The 22,712-nt window shown below is 42.0% G+C and overlaps 1 protein-coding gene across 5 annotated transcripts in view; it reads left to right on the forward strand.

The window, feature by feature from the left end:
- LOC106583953 (WW domain-containing transcription regulator protein 1) overlaps positions 1 to 22,712 on the forward strand; it is a 95,591-nt gene that overhangs the window by 55,813 nt on the left and 17,066 nt on the right. For all 5 annotated transcript variants that reach the window (XM_014168664.2, XM_014168665.2, XM_014168667.2 and 2 more), the window contains exon 2: positions 20,824 to 20,960. In XM_014168664.2, the coding sequence (XP_014024139.1) occupies positions 20,824 to 20,960 (137 nt within the window). The remainder of the gene's footprint in view (positions 1 to 20,823; positions 20,961 to 22,712) is intronic.

Below are 22,712 nucleotides of genomic sequence, written 5' to 3' on the forward strand. Positions count from 1 at the left end.
ATATATAGCTTCATACTGACCATTTTGGCCAAAAAGTACTACACTTTAAGGTTTTATATTAAGTCACTCCTGGTTTTCTGGTCCCAGTCCTTGTTCTCTGGTCCAGTGTCATCCACCAGACACTGGGCTCTTTATCCAGGCAGAGGAGAGTCTGCGTGGGCCACTGTGCCAGCCATCTCCCTCCCTGCCTGCCATCCCTCTCCCTCTACAGCCTCTTCTTTCACTCTCTCGCTCTCTCTCTCCTACTCAAGCCCTGTTTAGCCGCCTTTCTCTTTCTCTCCTTTTCCTGTTTTCCATGGCAGGCAGAGTGCTTTTCCAGCCTGCGCCCTGTCTGTCTGGGTCTCTCACTGTATCTCTGTCTCTCGTTCACCACCAAACCCTAGACGTGGACATGCACCCAGCTGTCAGGGAGAGTTAAATCACTGTCCACTATTGTGCTACATGCTTCAGTAAAAGTCCAGGTAGCAGATAATGGACCCTAAAATATATTTATGTAGTTGGTGCTGTATATTGAGTACAGAGCATTCGGAAAGTATTCAGACCCCTTCCCTTTTTCTACCTTTTTGTTACAGCCTTTTTCTAAAATGATTACATTTGTTTTTCCTCATCAATCTACACACACATACCCCATAATGACAAACCGAAAACAGGTTAAGAAATGTTTGCAAATTTATTACAAGTAAAAAAATAAATAAATGAAATACTCAATTGAGCTAAGGTGCATCCTGTTTCCATTGATCATCGTTGAGATGTTTCTACAACTTTATTGCAGTCCACCGGTGGTAAATTCAATTGATTGGACATGATTTGGAAAGGTTCACACCTCTCTATATAAGGTCCCACAGTTGACAGTGCATGTCAGAGCAAAAACCAAGCCATGAGGTCGAAAGAACTGTCTGTAGGGCTCCGAGACAGGATTGTGTCGAGGCACAGATCTGGGGAAGGGTACCAAAAAATGTCTGCCGCATTGAAGGTCCCCAAGAACAGAGTGGCCTCCATTCTTAAATGGAATAAGTTTGCAACCACCAACACTCTTCCTTGAGCTGGCCGCCCATCCAAACTGAGCAATGGGGGGAGAAAGGTCTTCGTCAGGGAGGTTACCAAGAACCTGATGGTCACTCTGACACCGCTCCAGAGTTCTCTGTGGAGATGGGTGAACTTTCCAGAAAGACAACCATCTCTGCAGCACTCGAACCAATCAGGCCTTTATGGTAGGGTGGCCAGACGGAAGCCACTCCTCAGTAAAAGGCACAATACAACCCACTTGGAGTTTGCCAAAAGGCACCTAAAGGACTCTGACCATGAGAAACAACATTCTTTGGTCGATGAAACCAAGATTGAACTCTTTGGCCTGAATGCGAAACGTCACATCTGGAGGAAATCTGGCTCCATCCCTACGGTGAAGCATGGTGGTGGCAGCATCATACTGTGGTGATGTTTTTCAGCGGCAGTGACTGGGAAACTAGCCCGAATCGAGGGAAAGATGAACGGCGCAAAGTACAGAGAGATCCTTGACGACAACCTGCTCCAGAGCGCTCTGGACCTCAGACTGGGGCGAAGGTTCACCTTCCAACAGGACAATGACCCTAAGCACACAGCCAAGACAATGCAGGAGTGGCTTCGGGACAAGTCTCCTAATGTCCTTGAGTGGCCCAGCCAGAGCCCGGACTTGAACTTGATCGAACATCTCTGGAGAGACCTGAAAATAGCTGTGCAGCTACGTTCCCCATCCAACCTGACAGAGCTTGAGGATTTTCAGAGAAGAATGGGACAAACTCCCCAAATACAGGTGTGCAAGTTTGTAGCATCATACCCAAGAAGACCCGAGGCTGTAATCGCTGCCAAAGGTGCTTCAACAAAGTACTGGGTAAAGGGTCTGAATACTTATGTAAATGTGATATTTCCGTTTTTCTTTTTTGATAAATGTGCAAAAAAAAACGTTATTTTTCTTTGTCGTTATGGGGTATTGTGTGTGGATTTGAGGATGTATTTATTTTTTGTCCATTTTTAGAATAAGACTAATGTAATTGATTATATGTTTGTTTATTCCATGTGTAACTCTGTGTCGAACTGCTTTGCTTTATCTTGGCCAGGTCGCAGTTGCAAATGAGAACTTGTTCTCAACTAGCCTACCTGGTTAAATAAAGGTGAAATAAAAAATTGTTTCAAAATGTGGAAAAAGTCATACACTCAATCTGAAGTAACTTCAGAGGTATGATAGCGTTTAATACTGCGTTCAGTATTATCCTGTACTATGGGTAACAAGGCAGTAAAAATATTCAGTGGTGATCAGATAAAGCAACATCAACAATAGAGGAAATGTCAAGAGAAAGCCCCTTGGCGATAACCAGGTCCAGAGTATGGCTGCGGTTATGGGTGGGCCCAGTAACATGTTGGATAAAGTCAAAAGATTCATAAATTCAATGGCCTTGAAGTCATTCTCTTTGTCAACATGAATATTAAAATCGCCCAACGCAAGGATTTTATCATAGTTCTCAAGGACAATAGTTCAGATAAATCAGTAAATCAGAGTTATGGCCTGCACTGGTGGCTGACATTTAAACAGTATAGCATGATAATAAAAATACCAAAAGTTGCCAAACGAAATGTACTTACAGCATTAGTAAAAATGCCCTTTTTCTGATTGAGTATGAAAAGCTGTAGAGTGGTACTACAATCTGACAGCCATGTTTCAGTGAGAAACATTCAATCAACTTTGCGCTGAGTAATGATGTAATTCACGAACGGTTTTACTAGTGATTGCACTAATATTTACAATCGCCATATTCATTGAGTGTGGGCCATTCTGCCCCTGGAGCATCTGCCTCAAGATAACCAATGGAATAACAACCAAATTATTAACATTACAACAATGTTTTCTGACCGTCTCCAATCTATCAGAATGGTACGAGATGAGGCGGAGTTAAAGTAACAGAAATTAGGTTACTCGCAATAACCATTGTGCCATTTCTACAGGAGTTGATATGCTTTCTATGTCCTCTGTTGCTTATTCTGACAAGGAGAATTGGAGCACTACCAGACCCTGTCTGTCAGTCTCTAAAACATCTCACACCTGATGCATTTGTGCCCAGCCGTGGGTAAAAACACCAGTGGGCTAGCAGCTAACTGCTACTTAACAGGAATCCGGGACACAAAGTTGCGGTCCCAGCTGTAAAGGCTGACCACATTGCGGAATCCGTAGCAATACAAACTTTAGCTATGATTTTTTTTTAAAACTATTTCATAAAAACAACAAACCGAGTATAGACAGGGCACTGTTCAGTTGCGAGCTTCTGACCAGGTGTATCCAGGTGAAAGGTATGATCCCTTATTCATGTCACTTGTTAAATCCACTTCAGTCAGTGTAGATGAAGGGGAGGAGATGGGTTAAAGAAGGATCTGTAAGCCTTGAGACATATTAGGAAGGTGTTAGTAGTACTATTGACCAATCACTGAGGACAGCCGTAGATTTCGGCTACAAAACTTCGACTTCCCTCAATCATTTTTTGGGTTCAAACAGCTGAAAAAAAAACCTGCCAAACTCTAAAATGAACAAAAACGTCACAAAATGTCTTCATAATATATGCACAAACTGTTTCAACTGGAAAGCGTGCCACAGGCTTTAGGCAACTGGAATCTGCTTTGTGCCTGCCTAAATGGGCAGGTGAAATGTTGTCCCAAAGGCAACTGTTAATTCACGTTGACTCGTGTTCCTTCCATATCTTATGTGCATTAGCGACTCACAACAAAGAAACCTAGCCAAGTGATAAGTTATTTTCCCAACATTCTCTTTTCCCTATGTGTCTCTCACTAAATTTAGAATCTGACAGCTCCCTCTACACACACGTGCTACACAACCAAGGTCCCATTAGGCCTACAGAAATTATTGCCTATTAAAATGTATCTAACTGATAGGATATACAAAAAACTGTAGACAAGCTATATTCCTTGTCAAATCATGACCGCTTTATCACAAATTCAAAATGGACTAGTTGAAAAAGTAGGGAAATACAGTATGTGTTCCAACCACGACCTGCATCTTTTAGGTTTTTATTTGCGATCTGCAAATAGGCCCCCCCACCCCCCCACCACCACCACTAAACCATCCAGACTGAAATATGCAACAAAACATTGTTTTGATTAAGTGAAATGGCGTATTCATTAGTTTAGTAGGGCCCTATGAAATCTGTTACATTTTTCCCAAATTCCGTTTCATTTTTTCCATACATTTTCTGAATTCTGTGTTTTACGATTTACGCAAATTTTATCACCAAAAAAAGTGTGTAATAATGTGAACGAATAAAACGTCTACAATTTTTAATAAGATATAACAGTAAATTTTGTAATGATACCACACAACATTCCGCAATTTTTTTTATCAAGGCAAGTGTTTCAATACAGAGTTCTACTAAGTGTTTCATTATAAATGGAAAAAAAGTAATGCAAGAATCTAGGCAACAATGCAGCAAGCAATAGGCAAAACCTAGAGTTATACTTATGTAAAAAAAAAAAAAGTTGCATTATTCAATCTGCTTTTCCATGGCTGGAGCCTGCCAAGGATCCAACACCCTAGCTAGCCTGTAGACCTCTGGCTGGATGTGTGTCCCAGTGCTTTGACAACTTTGAAGGCCAAGTGGAATGCATCATGGAGATGGTCAAGCACCTCTCTCCAATCCCAATCTTTCTCCAATAGCTCATCTGTCTTGGCACCATACCCACATGTTTTTGCCATTCCATTCACTAGGTAAGAACCCAGATCCTCCATGACATTGTATGCAGACACCGTTGTGGGTTCCTTCCAGGATTGACAGAGCTGTCATCAGTTTGGAGCAGCCCTCCGAGAGGAAAGTTAGTTTAACAGTGAGGGCCTGCACCTTCTCCTCTGTTTCCAGCTGGCTGAGGATGTTTGACTGCCTGGGATGATGACTTTTCTGCCAACCAAAACTCTCTGTACAGATGAACATGCTCTGCATGGTACTTCACTGCCTCAAACTAGCTATTCCATCTGGAGCTCACTGCTTCAGGAGGAGCCTTGTCCTGCACAAACTCCTTCATAATAAGGAAGCTCACCCATCTTCTCTTTCTGGCAGGCTTCTTGAAGAAGACCAATCTCATCCATTTCACAAGTGTTGCAACTTCAGAGAGGTATTTGTAGTGTTGCCAGGTCTCACCCACCAGATTGATGACATGGCAGAGACGGGTTACATGGACACTGTTGGGCATCCCTCCTTTCAGAACCTCCTTGTATGCCTTCAGGCAGTAGGAGGCATTATCTGTGACCACTGCCCAGGCATCATTCAGGTTCAGATCATTGCTGTGGAGGGAGGCTAGTATAGCTTGGGAAAACATTGAGTAGTTGCATCTGTCCATGAAAATGACATCCACCTGAAAGTACTGGTTTTCAACACCTGCAATGAAAGATAAGGAAAAACTTAAATTATGTTTTAACCTAAAATAATATTGTGACAAAATAAGTGTTAAATTTCAAGTGTAAACAATATAGACATAGCGATAGTTAGCTAGATGGAGAGGCGGACAACTGCTGACATTATGCATATATTTCACCACGATAGCTCGTCGTTTGGAATATCACAATTTGCATGCGGACAATTCACATTGCAGAATGTAAATGTAGGCTATTGCCATGGTATATTAATAGGCTGTTAACTCACCAATGACGATGTTTAGAACGCTGCAAAATCCCTTGTATCTGTTGTCTTGTCAACAACCACTGCAAACTTCTTCCCATGGATCTTCTGTAGAACGGCAGTCATATGTTGGTTGAACACATGGGGCAGGTGAGTTTGATGAAGGCTGCTTTCATTTTTGGGCAACGCTCCTCCCTGTTTGCAATGCTTCACTAGAAACGGCCGTAGCTTTCTTAGCTTTTCAAGGGGATGTCAGACTCGGTGTACACAGCCACAAAGTCCTGAATAAATTCTCATCTTGAATCTGCTGATGTGCTTGCATGAGTAATGGTTGTTTGAAGAGGCATGCTCTGGCTAACATGGTGCTTTTCCTTGTTCTACACATGGGCTTTAGACTTTAAGTGGTCATCACACGTATTTTTACAGGTCCAATCAATAGTATGTTGACAGAATTTGCAAAACAGCTTATCGCCTGACTCATAAGTGATTTGGGTATAGCTCTGCTCTGAATTTAGGGGTTAGGGTCTATTTAAAAAAATATATTATTTTTTGACAACTCTTCGACATGTTTCTCAAAGTGACAGCCAAGTTGTGAGGTGAAGTAATGGTCCCACGAACGACCCCCGCCCCCTCTCAAAACACCCCAATTAAAAACGGAATTATTTCTCTAGGCCTACTCGTCTGTAGTTTTACAATCATGAAATCATTTAGGTTACTACAATAATTAGGCCTACTGTTGATGATTTAAAAAAACAAAACAATTTCAGACAAATTGCAAAATTCTGCAATATTCCACGTTTTACAGTTGATTCCATTTTTATTACCAAATTCTGCGATTCCGTCCGTTTTCCGCATCGCGGAAATCATAGGGCCCTAGTTTAGGGGACTACTTTGTTTTACGTTTAATAAAAGCCTACCCACCTAGTATAAACTCACAAATAAAAAGCAGGGCTAAAGAAAACACGTCAAATGCGGGTATATACTGTTTAAAAAGGGAATGATTTTTGCTTTCTAACGCTGTTAAGTTTGTCTCAACTCCCATTTATAAAGAAATAACACCTATTGAAACGGGAGTAAAAGGTGAACAGTGATATTGATAAAAGATGCACATGTTTCAGTAGCGCGAGTCACGGCTCAAATGGCGCTTTGTCTTTCATTTGGCAAATTACCTCAACTAAAGTAGACCGTTGACAATGGTTGCATATCAACTGCAATCATTTCTGTAATCAGCACTTTTTTTTTCTTCAACTGTTAATGACAATGAGGTGCAGAGCGCTTCATATCCGTGGCAAATCATTTGAAAGATGTAAATCCCCTCTTACTAACTAGGTAGGCCTATTTGTTTAATTTTTTCCCTCCCTTTTATGATGATGATCATTAATGGTAGTTTTGACAACTGCATTGTGATTTTAAAATGAATGTTAATGACTCAATTTTGTTTAAACGTGTTAACGTTTAAAACGTTCACACTAAACACATACAGAGGTAATTGTACAGGGTAGGCCTTCTTCCGAGTGCAGTGTTCTTGATATGCATGAGTTCTCTCCTCTAATGGAGTTCTTTGAGGAAGCTGTGTGTGTGTGTGTGTGTGTGTGCGCTACAGGCGTAGGAGAGCGAGAGAGAGACTCTAACATCCAGTATCGCTGCCCTCCATCTCAGTCTGTCTGTTGTTGGACTCCAGTGTGGGTTCTGGTTACTGGTTTAACATACTGGGGTGTGGGCCAGGCCTGGCACATTAAGGCCTAATGAAGCCTGTCCCAGACCAGTCTGAATGTTTGTCTCCTGCTGTTCAGTACAGGATAAATCAGGATCACATAAACCACAGCCAGGGAACATAGAAACCCATGCTGCTCTGATCTTTGTTGTGGTTGGTCAAGGCGTGAGTGAGCGGAACGGTTGATGTAGTGGTTTGGGATGCGTTGATTTTGGACATTGGAAGCGACAGACATTTTCGGAAACAAAAATCTGCCATGTGACGTATCTTTTTAAACGAAATTGAGTCATTAACATATACATTTTAAATCACAGTGCAGTTATCAACATATCTTTGAAATCACTAGAATCATTTTAGCTGAGCTTTATTGACCAGGGATTTTGACCAGGGAGACCGTAGCACCAGAAGAACTTGTCATGTCTGGATGTCCTCTGCCCTAGTGGAAAACAAACCACTGTAATTCATATTATTATGTTTGAAAGACCGAATTGGCCTTCTCTGAGGACATCCATCTGTCATCCAGCAAAGGCCCTCTCTCGCTCTTGATCTCTCCGTCTGTCTGCCTGTCTGTGTTTTAGAGCCTTGACTCAACAGCCTTGAAGTCACAACTGTGCTCTCTTAGGTTGTTATGATATATGAGTGTTTATACAGGGTAGGGGTGTGTAGGTGGACAGTTAAATCCGGTCATTTTCAGGTTAAGGTAGATCTGGTCCCTCGTCCTCCATGGGGTGTGTTTGTGTGAGAGAGAATGTTTCTTGCGCGCCCATGCACCGCCTAGCCAGCTACAGGTCTATAGTTAGACGGCCCATCAACAGCTGACATTATATAGCGCCCACTCGCCCCCTACCCCTCCACACTCAACCCCTCTTTCCCCTCTCACCTATCCCAAACCACCAGTTGTCCCCAGCAGTAACAAGAGGAGCCACCCATAGTGCTTTGCCACAGATGAGGTAGATCTGAGGGGGAACTGGTTAAACTTTCTACTCGACCAATGATATTTATGGATATAATTTCCAACTAATATCACCATAATATTGACCTTGATACACAAATGACCGTTGCTGCCCAACATAATGCTTTTCCTCCCATTAATTTGTTGTTTCAAACATTGGCAAACTTTGTTTGAGATGTAGAATTCTAACGGGCGCTATGTTGGCGCCAAAGCTCCAATAAGAGAACTACCCCAACTAACCCTAAACTACCATTCTTTCATCACGTTTGGTGCTAACTAGAGAACGACAGTAATTGTTCGATATATATCGGGCCGATATTGGCCTTTTTGTATTCTTGGCTATCGGCTTTGCCCACAGTCCCTGTACATAGTTAAGCTACTACTATGCCAGCCGCCACTCACCACCTGAGCTACGAGCGCTGCACAATGCCGAGGAATGTCTAGGTGAGAAAATCAGCAGCAGCGGCTGCTGATAATGGGCCTCTGTACGCCTATGTCGATATTCCAACAATATTATCAAGGTCTACACTGTTTCTGATCAATTTGATATTTTTTTAATGGACAAAAAAAGTGCTTTTCTTTCAAAAACAAGGACATTTCTATGTCACCCCAAACTTTTGAACGGTAGTGTATATTATTTAGTATATGTAAAGACAGATGGCTGAACTAGCCAATTGAGTTATTTCGAATTTCGTTCTGGCAGCTGAGTTGTTTAGAGATGCAGAGTGACAGCTGGAGGAGAAAAAAAAAATATCCCTATCATGGAAAATTACAAAATATACTAGTTTCATAAGCATCAGTGATCACAAGTCATGACGTTACGTTGGACCCATTTGCATTGAATAGATGTTATTTTATATTTTCAAACTATCAGCAGAGCCTATGATCAACAACATTTGCATTGAAGCATCACTCCAGCATGTCACGCCTGTTTGGAAGAACATCATAATGTGACGCTTCTATGCAAATGGGAGGCAAACAGATTGTTTCATCTGTTGCACCATAGACTCCACTGATCAGCCAGGAAATCCCAATAACTCAATGCATGCACACACTCCTATTGAAAATGCCTTCGTCTGTGTTTAGAGTAGGCCTATGCCATCTTAATTTACCCAGTTTGTCAAGACATTCAAATAAGATTATTACCGTTATGTAGTTAGATTGGTACAAAGTCAAATGTATTATTTGATTTTCATATTGATGCATTAATGACATGGCTGTCTCTGGGAAATGTTGTCATCCAAATTTTCAAATGTAATGATATTGAATATCGGCGTAAAATATCGACCTTGACCCCCAAAAATCGGTTTTGGCATCGGCCCTAAAAAAATCCATATTGGTCGTTCTCTAGTGCTTCATAGAGGTTTTCGTGCTAACCTACTGTGCATCTCTGACTGTGGTCAGTCGGGGCTAGTCGCTGTTAGCCCTAACATGTCTCAGGGAAAATGGCAGTCTGGTCTCTTCCTGTGTCAAGCCAGCTAGCGCTATTCTTCCCTGCTGGCAGCCAGGCCGTGGCAGGCAGGCAGGCCTGGCTAATGGGAAGGCCTATTATTAGCAAGTAACATTCCACTTCCTCCCTTGCCACTCCTCTCCTCTTTGTTCTAATTTAATTTGATACGATTTCCAGCTGCTGTCCAGTGTAACATTCCACAACAAACCCAGAGAACTCTGAATCCGAGCCCTTCTGACATTGTCATTTTTGGGGTGTTGGAATTCAAGAAACCCTCCAATTGATGGAAGGCCATTAAGGCTATCTGAGGATGTTTTCCCTTTAGAAACCTAGATATCAGCTTTTCCCAAACTTGGTTCTGGGGACCGCTAGCCAGAATGCGACTTTCGTTAATTTCTTCTCTCTAGTCGAAACGGTGCTATTCCACAATGTGGACAACCATAGTCCGACGCGGTATATGGCTGGGAAAATCCAGGGATGGAATGTGTCTCCTGTACTCCTAATTATCCCAGAATGGTGAATCGAGAACATTGGAATACTGCTGGTTTCAAATTAAAATGCAGTTTTTGACAGCATGCTAGGCTATCTAATGCTATAGCAGCCCTTTGGATTCCATGAAAATGCAACGTCTTGCATTGGGGTGAGTTGCTGCTGGAAGTGTTGTCGAATCCAATGAGTTGATTTAGCATTAGCTAGCCTAGCACGCTGACAAAAAACGGCCGTTTAATTAAAAAACGGTAGTTTAATTAAAAACTCAATCTTCTCAATGTATCATTTTGGATAATGGCATAATTAAGAGTACAGTGCCCTCTCCCATCCCTGGATTGAGGTATTTTTTGAGTTTTCCAAGCCATATCTCGCAGCGGCTCCGCGGTGTCCTGATCATGGCAGCCTACCGTTCAGACCTTAGAGAATTAAAGCACTGTAAGATCTGAATCTTTAGGCTAGGGGACCCCAAGGATACACATTTTGGTTTTTGGCCTAGCGCTACACAGCTGACTCAAATAATCAACTCATCAAACTTTTATAATTTTTGTCTGCTATAGTGCTTGGGCAAAAACCCAAACATGCACACCTTAAGGTCCACAGGACCGAGTTTGGGAAACACTGCCGTAGATGTATAGCTAATACTATTCTTGTTAGAATTCTATGGTTTCCTATTAGTTTGGGCAAGTCTTCAGCCCCTGAAATACAGTGTTTAGCCATAGATAGACAGACAGCGAGACTCCTATTCCCATAGAGACCCAGTCCTCTACAGTCAGTGTTGGATTTCCATTGTGTGGTTGACATGGGGGATTCTCCTTGTAACCAGAGCTCTGGAGCCTGGGCTGAATGGGAAAGCAATCCGCTCCTTTATGCCGGCCTCTGATTAAGGTTACAGGGAGGGAATGCTGTTCATTCCAACAAGGCCCGGTCACTTTCTGGTGTGGTTGAGTGATTCAGACGACCTTTAATTACATATAGGACATTATTTTACCATAACGTGTGTGTTTATTGTAACCATTCGCCTTCCTAAACTCCAAATCGGATTTTTTGTTAAACTGTCATCCCGTGTCTGTTCTTGTATAATAGAGAGTGTTGGAGAGGGTGTAGGATGTAGTGCAGTCTCTATGGCAGGGCAGTTATTGTACCATTGTATGTCCGTCTCAGTATTTCTATTCTATTTCTGTGCCTCTGTGATGTTGTACGCTGATAAACCAAATCAGACAAAATCCAGTGTGGTTTCACACAAAACAGCCCTTAGAAGTCAGCTATAGGCCTATAATGTAGGCTGCCACCCGATCTCCATATTTACATATACTTCTACTGTAACCATTTCCCCACCATTTTACCTTACATTGCATTATCATGGTCTTCAACACAGCCCCATAGTGGTCTCCTATCATAGCCCCCTGCACTCAGTCTGCTATTGTCTTCATGCAGCCATAGAGAAACTTTAGTGTTTTAGCTTAATGAAAGTTGAATGTGATATGGAGAACGCCTGTAGGCTCTCTATTAGACAGGCAGGTTCTGGTTGTATACTAAGAGAAAAGCCAGCTTTTAGGCTTAACCTGATGAACCAGTGGGCTTGTTCATGTCCATGTAAGAGGCAAAGGATGGATTAACATGTACACATAACATAACACCAGACGAGACCTAGATAACGCCTACACAGGGAAACAATGGTAAACAATGTTTTGGGCTTTCAGGTTCCATGTTGACAGCAAAACTTCTAAGACTGGTTACATTCTAGTGAGAATGTGAATCAGAATGGTATTGTGCTGATTGATTAGACATTTGGCACCAGTATGGAGGATAGTTTGCCTAACTGTGTACATCCTAAAGCCTCTCCATATTGTGCAGTGTGTATCACCGTAGTTACAGTGCTTGTCTGGCAATGTCGTGGAGGGAACCAAACAACGTCTGGTGTGTCTTGACGTCTCCATGGCTCCAAGTCAGACAAATTCCCTGGGTTCAGGTTGAGTTGTTAAGTGTCTGAACTGTGTCTGATGTTGAGCCATGTAGCAGTTAGACCACCTACAATATGTTCTCCCACCTCCCATAACACTACATGGTTGCAATCATAGAGCCATCACATTAACCACTTAATCACTTACATAACTTGGATCGCTGGCCTTGTATGGCTTAATGTGTGTGTACCATGAATGCACAGTGTGTGTGTGTGTGTGTGTGTGTGTGTGTGAGCAGCAGCTGCCTGCTTGCCAGCCTCATAGGCAGTGTATTTATAGAGACACTGCTGGCTCTCCAGCATGTGAGGGGCAGCCGGACGGGACAACCCAGCACCTCTCAAGCCCCTCATTCCCTCCTCCCTCCCATACCGTAAATACGAAACACAAAAGGACAACACTCAGCAACAGCAATACTCAGAAGAGGAGCTAGTATCCCCCCGCCCCACTTTTCCCAAAGTAAATAGCGAGCTCCGCCATTTTTCTGCTGTGATTTAGCCCTTAACCACTCTGGCTTTCCTCACATTCTTATACATTGTTATGCAGGCAGAGATTTAAATGCATTGCAAGCATCAATCTCAAATGAATGGGAAAGATGAGTACCATAGTGTGTTGCTGTTACGTGTAGATCCAGCCCCTCAGTAGGTTATGTACACACAAGGTCTGTGGAGTGCTGGCGTAAACAGGGAGGCTAGGGGGGAAGAGGACGGAGAGAGACTGTTTATGCTGAAGTCCTGTGAGTTATGAGCTGTGCTAGAGACAGTGCAGTGGGATAGTTTGTGTCTGGTGGCGTGCAACAGATGGGGACTGTTGTTTCAGCCTGCAAGGCCATCCCTTACCATTACTCCAGCCATTGTTCCCATTTCCTCTGTAAACAATGTGCTTCTCTTTCCTAAACACCGCCACACGAAGCCCCCCAGGCCTACCCAACACCTCAGCCCCCTGCAGGCTTATGCAAGCCCCTGTTCGTGTGTTTTCCTGATTCTGACACTGTGCCATCCTGGTGATGGCTTTAACGCTGGATCTTCAGGTTCAACATGGCAAGAGGACAGGATCACCTGCTTTCTGCTTTGAAAGAAAAGGGGGAAAGAGAGCTGATCCACTGCTGTTCAGAGGTGAGGAGCAGTGGTGGTTGGTGCCGTTTGATGAGGGAGGACAATCATTTTTTTTTAATGAGCGTGGCCTTATTTCTATTAGAGCATATTGGATGACTGTCATTCATATTTGATTTCATATTCAAATGTTCCCTATACCCATCATGAGATGGCTACATCCTAGCCTTTAAATGAAGGTTTACACACATTGACACATTCAATACCGCCTTGCACCTTCTTGCCTTGACCAGGTGAAAAAACCTTTCCAAGCCAAACCTTCATATCATAACCGCTAACAGATACACACAGCCTACATATTAGCTAACGTCATAGTCAACATAGCTACTAGAACTAACATGATTGTAGTAAACCCGCTACAAACATGCAGTACAGTGTACAGTCAGCAAGCAGTTGAGCAGTTGTGCCCCGGTTTAATAAATTAACAAAACCAAAAGTTTTCCTTGACTTGGAACAGATCCAATGTTGGATAGCCATAACCAGCTAGCTAACATAGCATCCCTTTCTGTTTGAGCTGGGTGTTTGAGTAGGCTAAACTAGCTAGCTGCATTTGTAAGAGAAAGTGGTGAAAAAAATTATGAAATCTAGATAGCTCTTTCTCGCTCGCTTCTCCTTCATTTTTGAATGAATTTGTTATACTATTGTCTTTCTCTCCCTCTTTGAATCAACTACTCACCACATTTTATGCACTCTACTGCTAGCTAGAAGTAGCTTATGCTTTCAGTACAAGATTAATTCTCTGATCCTTTGATTGGGTGGACAATGTCTATCCCCTAAGAGCTCTGATGGGTTGGAGGTCCTCCGGATGTTCTAATAATTACTGTTTAAGTCTATTGAAGGGGGTGAGTACCACGAGCCTCCAGGTTTTTGTATTGATGGAAAGGTACGCAGAGGAGGACGGAAACTAGCTGTCCTCCGGCTACACCATAGTGCTACCCTACAAAGTGCTGTTGAGGTTACTGTAGCCCTTCATTGCAAAACAGTGCGTTTTAATCAATTATTTAGTGACCTGAATATAGAACTTTTAGTATAGTTTTATCCCATAAAGGGTAACTAACTAATGTTTCACTATTTTTATGAAATTCACTGAGGATGATGGTCCTCCCCTGGTGAGATATTCCCACTAACACCTTAACGAAACCGGCACTGCGAGTGTGCCATTGTGCACTTGTTGACTTTGTCTATCCCCACCCAGACGCATTCATGACACGCAGGTTAAAATACCAAAACCAACTGTGAACCAACTATATTAATTTGGGGACAGGTCGAAACACATGAAACATTCATGGACATTTAGCTAGCTTGATGTTGCTAGTTATTTTGTCCTGGGAGATAAACATTGGGTTCTTATTTTACCTGAAATGCATACGGTCCTTTTTTTTGCTTGATCTTTGTAGAATTTTGAGTCATACAAAATTGTGTGTTCTCTACTGACAATTCATCCACAGATAAAAACCTAGTTTGTTTTCTTTAATACATTTTTCCTTGTAGAGCTTTCAATCACCCACGTGGAAACCAATGAGTAGATGAAGATAACTCCTCCAGAGTGAGACCTAGTTAAAAGGCTTTGGCGTGGGCCTTAATTCAGGGGTCAATCCTATCCCCTCCACACAGCCGAAGGCCCTGCGGTGATCTGACGTCCACCAGGCAACCCCCCCACCCCAGGCACAGATCTAGGATAAGCTTACCCTCTCCAAGTTCTACCTTTAACTATTTAGGGGAAACACAAACTGACCTTTGATCAGTGTCTAAAGGCAACTTCATCCAACTTTTCCACAGACCTTTCATACATCTGCCCTGAAGAGCGACGCTCTGCCGCCCCGCGTCTTAAAAACGTTAATCAGCCTTTCCTCTGATGTCTCACACACCCACACACAGCACCGCAGCTGGTTATCTTACTGGAGACTTGTGGTTACTTAGAGCTGCAGGCCACAATAATTTAGAGCCTGACCCAGATTAGGGCCTACTACCATGTTTGGTGTTTAGCCTCTGTCTCTGTGTTATGATGGAGCATCTGGAGTGGCTGCAGCCCAGGTTTGATATTGAAATACACTTTCACTTTTTGGAAGCATGTCTGTTGGTATTCTCTACATTAGCAAAGACTTTTGACCACTGTTTTTTCAGAGTAAACATAGTTCCACTGACTCAACTAAATGTTTCTCACTGTTGCAGTAAATCACAGCGCAATGTCCGGTAATCTACATCTCAGCTCGGTGTTGTTTTTTTGGGGCCCTGTTGCTTCTGGTGACTAACCCCACAGTGGATTCTTCCTGACTGGGTTAGAGTAACAGGAAGTGGATTTTACCTTCCCAGTGTGCCTCTGTGAGTCACAACTTGTTGTGGGAAGCCCTTTATGCCCTCACACCGCACCACTCTGACTATTTAGTGTCCATTGTAAACAGTTTATTAAACCTAGCTTTTTAGTGTTATTCTCGTGATTGTATGTATCTATAGTACCTGCCAAGAGTTTGGACACACCTACTCATTCTAGGGTTTTTCTTTATTTTTACTATTTTCTACATTGTAGAATAATAGTGAAGACATCAAAACTATGAAATAACAGATGGAATCATGTAGTAATCAACAAAAGTGTTAAACTAATCAAAATATATTTGAGATTCTTCAAAGTAGCCACCCTTGATTACAGCTTTGCACACTCTTGGCATTCTTTCAACCAGCTTCACCTGGAATGCTTTTCCAAAAGTTCCCACATATGCTGAGCACTTGTTGGCTGCTTTTCCTTCACTCTGCGGTCTAACTCATCTCAAACTATCTCAGTTGGGTTGAGGTTGGGTGATTGTGGAGGCCAGGTCATCTGATGCAGCACTCCATCACTCTCCTTCTTGGTCAAATAGCCCTTACACAGCCTGGAGGTGTGTTGGGTCATTGTCCTGTTGAAAAACAAATGATAGACCCACTAAGCACAAACCAGATGGGATAGCGTATCGCTGAAGTATGCTGTGGTAGCCAAGCTGGTTAAGTGTGCCTTATTCTAAATAAATCAGTGTCACCAGCAAAGCACTATCACACCTCCTCCATGCTTCACGGTGGGAACCACACATGCGGAGATCATCCGTTCACCTACTCTGCGTCTCACGAAGACACAGCGGTTGGAACCAAAAATATAAAATTTGGACTCATCAGACCAAAGGACAGATTTCCACCTATCTAATGTCTATTGCTTGTGTTTCTTAGCCCAAGAAATCTCTTCTTCTTATTGGTGTCCTTTAGTAGTGGTTTCTTTGCAGCATTTCGACCATGAAGGCCTGATTCACAGTCTCCTCTGAGCAGTTGATGTTGATGTCTGTTACTTGAACTGTAGCAGTTATTTGGGCTGCAATCCTCTGCAGCAGAGGTAACTCTGGGTCTTATTTTCCTGTGGCGGTCCTAATGAGAGCCAGTTTCATCATAGTGCTTGATGGGTTTTACGACTGCACTTGAAAACTTTTAAAGTTCTTAAAATTTTCCCAAATTGATTGACCTCCGTGTCATAAAGTAATGATGGACTGTCATTTCTCTTTGTTTATTTGAGCTGTTCTTGCCATAATATGTACTTGGTCTTTTTACCAAATAGGACTATCTTCTGTATATCCCCCTACCTTGTCACAATACAACTAATTTGCTCAAATGCATTAAGAAGGTAAGAAATTCCACAAATGAGCTTTTAACAAGGCACACCTGTTAATTTAAATGCATTCCAGGTAACTACCTCATACAGCTCATTGTGAGAATGCCAAGAGTGTGCAAATCTGTCATTAAGGCAAAGGGTGGCCATTCAAATATAAAATACATTTGTATTTGTTTAACACTTTTTTGGTTACTACAATGTTCCATATGTGTTATTTCATAATTTTGATGTCTTCACTATTAATCTACAATGTAGATATAAAAACCCTTGTGTCCAAATGTTTGACTGGTACTGTAAGTACACTCCCGTTCTTTTTCACGTCACGCAAAAGTTAATTTGTGCGGCATTTATGGGTGTATATAAATGTGGAATGAACGAGACTATGAACAGGTCTCTTGTCCCATGCAGTGATGTGACAGTGCCGTCAAGACTCCTTCCTGGCCCTTGTATTTTAAACAAACTAGTTTGACTTCCCTTGCACTGAGATGAGTATAATAGATGGATACATAGATATAACTTTATTGCCCTTTAAGGGAACTGGTTGGTTTTGAACATTTTGAAGGAGAATTTCACAATTTAGGAACTTAATCTGTATTTTTGATGTAAATGGCATGTTATAGAATGGTGTAGATATATATATTTTTTTACATTTTCACTGGGTTTTGACAAACTTACCTCTGCAGCGATTGACATCCTGAGCGTCATTCTGGACTTCCAGGGTGTCCAAAAACATGAACAAAGGCTCCAAAAACACCCAAAGGTCTCAGTATTGTGATGCAGGTCTTTTAGATGCTGTACACATTAAATTGTCATTCCGAACTTTATCCGCAACGTTATCATCCATTTTGTGGAACTCAAGCAACCATTTCCTGTGTGTGCATATTGGTGTGCCTGCGTATACTTTCTCGTTCCAGCCTGGCTGATCTCTCGTGAGTGACAATGTAACTAGCTACAGGTAATGAATGTCTTCAAGGTGCAATATGCAGAAATCGCTCAGCCATTTCCTGGTTGGTAACATTCTAATAGCTAGCTTAATTTTAGTTTGTGACAAAACAAGCAATGTAGTGTAGAGCAGTGGTTTCCAAGCTAGGTGTCACCTGATATGAAAATGGGGTTGCAGGAGAATTTCCAAAATCCTGCTTAACAAACCTACGAAAATGAATATTATAATATCGTCTTTGTCTCTCAAATCATTGGAATGTGGTTAACCTTCATCTCAATTTAAATTATTCAAATCGAGCGCACCCTTAGATCATGGGAAAAGCTTCACTTGACTTTTGCACTTCAATCATTCCACTGTGAATGGCTAAGCCCGCTACGCTATGAAAACACACACGATTGCAGAGACTTTGTTTTCACCCTATCAATTGCGGCCGGTAAAACAAATGTGTGGGGAGGCTGAGGCACAGAAACTCACATCAATACCTTTTGTCAGATAACACTGTGAAACTATGAATTGATGCTATATTTAGCAATCAAGAGGAAACTCAAACTCCCCACCTTATGTTCTCCAAATGAACGTTAGCTGTGAGGGCTGAGATGCCCATGCATTGACTCTTGCTCGCTACATGTCGGATGTTCTTCACGAGGACATATTGTTCTGTCTCACAATTCCCAAGCATGAAACTGCACAGGGTATGTTCAGTGTGCTGAGTGGCTATATTGACAAAAAACAGATTCCATGGGATCGAATGGTTGGCTTTTGCACACATGGGGCTCAATCTCTCACGGAATGGCAGGCAGGCAACTGCACTCTTGTTATGAATGTGTCTACCTCTGCCATATGGACACATTGTGTAATACACCCACTGAGCTATAATGAATACATTGACGGCAACTGGTGGCAAAAGAGCTGAGCGCGGAACTCCGAGTTATGCAGCAGGTAACTTCGATTGTAAACTACATCGTGCACGCCTGTTCTCAAAACCATATGGCGATATGGGATAAGAGCATGAAAATGTTATTTCACACCGAGGATTGGTAGTTATTGAAGAGGAGTGTTGGTAAGATCTTTTTAATTGAGAGAGGAACTATTGTCATTCGCAACTGAACAAAAATATAAAAGCAACATGCAACAATTTCAAAGACTTTACTGAGTTACAGTTCATATAAGGAAATCAGTCAATTGAAACATTCATTATGCTGTAATCTATGGATATGAAATGACTGGGAATACAGATATGAATCTGTTGATCATACATACATACATACATACATACATACATACTACCGTTCAAAAGTTTGGTCACTTAGAAATGTCCTTGTTTTTGAAAGAAAAGTACTTTTTTTGTCCATGAAAATAACATCAATTGATCACAAATACAGTGAAAACATTGTTAATGTTGTAAATGACTATTGTAGCTGGAAACGGCAGATTTTTAATGGAATATTTAAATAGGCGTACGGAGGCCCATTACCAGCAACCATCACTCCTGTGTTCCAATGGCACGTTGTGTTAGCTAATCCAAGTTTATCATTTTAAAAGGCTAATTGATCATTAGATAGCACTTTTGCAATTGTTAGCACAGCTGAAAACTGTTCTCCTTTTTAAGACAAAAGCCTAGCAATGATACAAAAAACATTACACCAGAAACATGTTCTTATCAACGTACAGTACACTATATATACAAAAGTATCTGAACGCTACAGCATACGACGACTTTCTAGACAATTCTGTGCTTCCAACTTTGTGGCAACAGTTTGAGGAAGGCCCTTACCTGTTTCAGCATGACAATGTCCCCATGCACAAAGCGAGGTCCATACAGAAATGGTTTGTCGAAATCGGTGTGGAAGAACTTGACTGGTTTGCACAGAGACCTGACCTCAACCCCATCAAACACCTTTGGGATGAATTGGAACGCCGACTGCGAGCCAGGCCTAATCGCCAAACATCAGTGCCCGACTTCACTAATGCTTTTGTGGCTGAATGCTGTGGGAACTTGCTGCCAATGTTCCAACATCTGGTGAAAAGCATTCCCAGAAGAGTGGAGGCTGTTATAGCAGCAAAGGGGAGACTAACTCCATATGTTCGATGAGCAGGTGTCCACATACTTTTGATCATGTACTGTATTACACTTGTATTAGGGCAGGTCTGTAGAAACTGATTTAAAGACTGTTGTACTCTCTATCATGGCATTCCAACAGAAAATTGCGGCCTCTTGCTAGTCTTGTGTAATCCCTGATGATATAATGATCAGAGTGATAGTTATAATGAGCCACTGAGCTGCTGTAACGAACCACCTGTTAGGCCTGCTGCTGCTCATGATGTGGCCCTATGGAAGAATGCAGCGGGGCTGGAATATCGTGTACAGTAGCTTAGCTACCATCAGGCTAGCCGTGGGTGTAGGGCTGGGATATGCCAGTGAGCTCACGATACAATATTATCACAGTGCCGATACAATATGTATTGACATTCTATATGCATTGCAATTCGATATTGCGATTCGGTGTTCCAAACATATTGCTCTGCTGCAGAGGGACAAGAGAGTGCCGCAAGAAAATTAATTTGATCAGTCATGGAATTAAAAGTGCTGAAAACATGTAGGTTCACCATTTTTAAAAAGAAGATTGATAACAAGCTAGAGATGGAGAAATACGAGGTTTGGTGCAGGTACAACTGACTAGCACCAGCTAATGTTTTTTGTTTATTTTGAGAATTCATACTTGGAGAATCGATATGATATTGCTATATTCTGTGTCTTTCTTTTCCCCCCCAATCACTATGTGGATGTGGGACAGAGATGAGGAACGGGAGAAGAGTAAGGGAAGGAATTGAAGACCAGTTCCAGGGTAACAATCTCTGACATGTAGTAACTCTGTTTTGTTTTTTCGCCTGTCTAACCTGATGTTCTCTTCTCTTTCTCTCTCTGTAGTCACGTGGAGAAGATCACTACTTGGCATGACCCTCGTAAGACCATGACGGCCGCCATGAATCAGATGAGCCTCCATGCCCCCCCACCCTCTGCCACCCCACAGCAACGTAACATGGCCCTGTCCCAGCCCAACCTTGGTTAGTGTCGCACACACACACACACACACACACACACACACACACACACACCCTAGGGTTGACTACATTCCTGGTATTTTACAAATGTTCCACTCTGAGAATAAATCATTTTCCTGCCGGGTAACCTGGTATTTCCCGCCAAAACTGGAAGTTTAATTCTAAAATATATGCAAATGTCTAGATTTGATTAGAACTTTGATCAGAGCTTTGATCGGCATGAAAATTCAAGGCTGATGCTACCTAAAACCAGATGAGCCCTACATCAAGCCCCAAGCCCAATAAAGCCCAAATGATTGTGCCGTTATTCAATAGGCGTACTTTTGATAGGCTGTAGGCCACCGCACATTACGCACAACAGAATAACATAAAAGCTCATCGACGTATGCTCTCTTAGGTAAATAAATAAAACAACCTCCAGTAATCTTTTTGGATATGGACAGTATTATTGTATTATACTGTATTATATGGACTGGAATTATGCACCTCATTCAAACCATGAAGCTGGGAGAGAACATGCAATGCTGGTGCAGGACATGCGGCCTACAAAGTTACAATTATAGCCTAGTGAATTAGTTTAATTCTGAAATATAATAGGCCAATTTTAAAACGTTATAATTAGTAGGCTGACGCATTAACCTGCCTTTCACACTATTTCCCCTAATGTTGTGCGACGTGTGTATTACCTTCATTCCTTCCTCATGCTCAACAGGTAAATTCATTTGTTTTGTTGTCTTTATCTTCATTGTAATGACATGCTTGAATAATATAGGACTAAAATAAGATGCAGACGGCTTTTTCTTTTCTTCACGAAGATGGAATGTTTATGCGTCTGAATAAATAACTGCTATAGCAGCCAAACTTAACTGGCGAACCGTGGTCCGGGTCCGAACCCAGAGAAGGGTCAATCCGGACCGGACAACATCGCATTTTGTTATGTCAATCAATTATATTTAGACAGCTTTAAAAAATCAACCGGGCGCAACGGCCTCTCAGCAACCTCTCTCGCGCTCTCTCGAAGCAACGCCCACCTCTACTAGTGCCCCATCTAATACAATCGCGTGGTTATATGCAAATACAAGAGGCCGCTTACCCAATCACATCAATCCAAATATCCTCTGCGGAACCTTGGGACAAGCAGGCAGAAAAAGTGCGGCTCAATTGTTAATATCACACATAGGAGCTTAGTTACCAGTATCTTTTGTTAATATGGCTTGTTTAAACATTTAAAAAAAAGATGTACTCTGAAAACCGTATATTCAAAGACGAGTGGACGGAAAAGTATTTATTTATTTATTCATTCTCCCCGCAACTAGCACAACCAATGTGCCTGATATGCAGTGAGCCCATAGCTCTACTGAAAAGTGCCAATGTTAAGCGCCATTATGACACCAGGCATAGTAAATTTGATCAGACGTATCCTCTGAACACGGAGGTGAGAACAAACAAGATTAACCAACTCAAATCCCAATATGAGTGGTCCATCAATGTCCTTGTCAATTCCCTGACAGCCCAACAACATGCAATTGAGTGTTCACTGAGGATAGCTTTGGTTTTGGGAAAACACACACAAGAAAATGCAGATGCTGAGATGATAAAAGGATGCATGTGTGAAGTTGCTGACACCTTGCTTGGAGGTAAACAAAAGGATGAGCTCAGGGAAAAGATCAAACAGATCCCACTGTCATATTCCACTGCAATGAAGAGAACTGAAATGTTAGCTGAAGATTTAACTTCACAACTTGATGAGGCCAT

Source organism: Salmo salar, chromosome ssa23 (assembly GCF_905237065.1).
Source record: "Salmo salar chromosome ssa23, Ssal_v3.1, whole genome shotgun sequence".
In the NCBI taxonomy this organism is placed as follows: domain Eukaryota; kingdom Metazoa; phylum Chordata; class Actinopteri; order Salmoniformes; family Salmonidae; genus Salmo; species Salmo salar.